General features: G+C 42.1%; 1 protein-coding gene across 1 annotated transcript; it reads right to left on the reverse strand.

Moving 5' to 3' along the window:
* Window positions 1–801: 801 nt before the first annotated feature.
* LOC123842899 (nicotinamide/nicotinic acid mononucleotide adenylyltransferase 1-like) lies at window positions 802–2,005 on the reverse strand. Its single transcript, XM_045872074.3, has one exon. It carries the CDS (start codon window positions 1,990–1,992, stop codon window positions 1,354–1,356), a length of 639 nt encoding a protein of 212 aa, XP_045728030.2. The 5' UTR covers window positions 1,993–2,005; the 3' UTR covers window positions 802–1,353.
* Window positions 2,006–2,238: the final 233 nt, after the last annotated feature.

Genomic DNA, 2,238 nt, shown 5'->3' on the forward strand with positions numbered 1-2,238 from the left:
GTCAGCCTACTTCTGAATTTTTAAAGTCTGAGGATAAGGGAGGGTTTTCATGTTGAGGGGATAGGTTATACGTTCTCTCTCCCTATTCCACTCTATTTCCCTTCTTATCATTTACTCTCTTGAAGCTTGTGAGAGTTTTAAGCAGACTACATGCAATGATGGCTGGGATATGTGACAGGGAGGTCTCTAAGAAGATGGTCTCTGTGTTGGTTTGGTCCCCCCTCCCTTGGCACTGGGAGTCCTCAATGAACAAAATAGACATAAGTGATATGCACACGAAGCTCTCCAGTCCACGACCCCATCAGGCAGGGCACTGCCTGTCATCACATTTTCAGGAAACTTGGGGTTTTTAAGCCCTTTGAACCTGACTCTCCCCTCTTGCATGCAGCCTGCTTCTCTTCAATTCTTCAAGCAACAGAGAGTATCAGTGGCACATTGCAAACTTCCTCCCCATCTACCTTTGGTTGGTTGGTTTGTTTTTGTTTTCCACTCTCTTCAACCTAATTTCTCTCTCTCTCCCTTTTCTTGTCCTGTTACTGTTACTGTTTTTTTTTTTTTTTTTTGACTCAGAGTGGTCATTTGGCCAGAAGGCCTTATCAAGTCATGAGCACTTTTTAGTGGTTCTTATTTCTCTGACTGTAATTCATGGAAAGCATGGTGTTCTACTCTTGATTCGAAAGTCCTTCTATCTTGTTGGTTGGCGTTAAATGAGAGGGGCTCCTCGTGGTGGACATCTGATTGGATCCACTATCTCAAGAGTCCGTTTTTTTTTTTTTTTTTTTTTTTTAAAGATTTTATTTATTTATTTACTTGAGAAAGAGAGTGAGCAGGAAGGGAGAGGGAGAGAGAATCTGAAGCCGACTCCACGCTGAATGCAGAGCCTGATACGGGGCTCGATCCCATGACTGCGAGATCGCAACCTGAGCCGAAGCCAAGAGTTGGATGCTTAACCAACTGAGCCACCCAGGCACCCCTAAAGTTAGCATTTTAAATGGACTCTTGTTTTTCCCACTTTGTTCCTCTTATGTGGTAAAACTAAAATGTCCTTTTTGACTTCTTATTTGTAGTTAAACTGAATGGCTTCTGATTTTAGTGCCGTTAATCCCATTTTAAAGATTCAAGGATTTGTACATTCTTTAAAAAAGAAAAAAAGAAAAAAGACCATATTGAAAACATTCATCTTAGCAATTTCCAATAAAATGATAAACCTGATTTTAATCTACTTCTGATTTTTACCAAACTTTTAAGAAGCTTTAGTTTATGAAACAGGATCACAATTTCTCTTCCCAGTTACTAACACCCAGACTGTTTCAAATTCCCAAACTGGAAATCCAAAATATCATCCTGTAGGATTTATGAGTTAGCGTCCGCAACTTTCCTCTGCAAAGGAGCCAGGATGACCCCGACATTCTTCTCCTCACTCTCATAGCTATACAGATCATGCTTTTCGATATATTCTTGGACAAGGTCTGGTACCAAGTAGCGAATGCTCTGGCCCCTTCTGAGGGCTCGCCGGATCTTTGTGGATGAGATGTCATTGGTGATCCATTCATTTACCAGGTGAATGTTGTTCCGGTGTTTCCACAGTGCATCAGATTCATAGATGAATTTCTGAGCATCATTTCCAGCCCGAGTAATACATATGAGCCCATAGTCTCCCACAATTTGGGTGATATCCTCACTCTTCCACAGATTGGGAACAGCAAAGGACTCCAATAAATCTGCCCCACACAGCAGCTTTACCTCTGGCACAACTTTTGGTTTTGGCTCTAGCAATTTCTTTTGACTAAAATCTTGTCTTTGTTCCACCCACTTCCTTTTCTGTCCGGGCCTTCCTGGTGTAGGTGAGTCCTGCTGGTGGTCACAGCTCCCAGCCTCCAGTTTCTCCTGATGGTGTCTTAGCACCTTAACGGTCTCTACCCATTCCTTCTGAAGACTTTCCCAGGTGTCAACTTCCACCCATTCTGAATTCTTGGTGGCGAGTTCTGCCATGATAACTCGGTGGCGGGCATGTTTTGGCCTCAGAGTGGGAACTGTAACTAATACTTTTAAATTAGACTATGACATTTCTTACAGTAACCCCCCCACCCCCCCGTTTTCTGTTTGTCTCCATTATTCTCATGGCTGTTTTTCCCAGTCAACTTCTTGACACATTGATTTCCTCTTAAAAACTTTTAACCTGTTTCCTAACCAGTCATACTGATATTTGTACTCTGCCCTTGACTATTATTATAATGA

This window comes from Mirounga angustirostris, unplaced genomic scaffold (genome assembly GCF_029215605.1).
Source record: "Mirounga angustirostris isolate CCGP_5_RB_7025 unplaced genomic scaffold, mMirAng1.0.hap1 SCAF_1, whole genome shotgun sequence".
NCBI classification, from domain to species: Eukaryota; Metazoa; Chordata; class Mammalia; order Carnivora; family Phocidae; genus Mirounga; species Mirounga angustirostris.

What these genes read in the sequence shown, in the direction of transcription:
- LOC123842899 (XM_045872074.3), bottom strand. Translation starts at nt 1,992, where the DNA reads ATGGCAGAACTCGCCACCAAGAATTCAGAATGGGTGGAAGTTGACACC.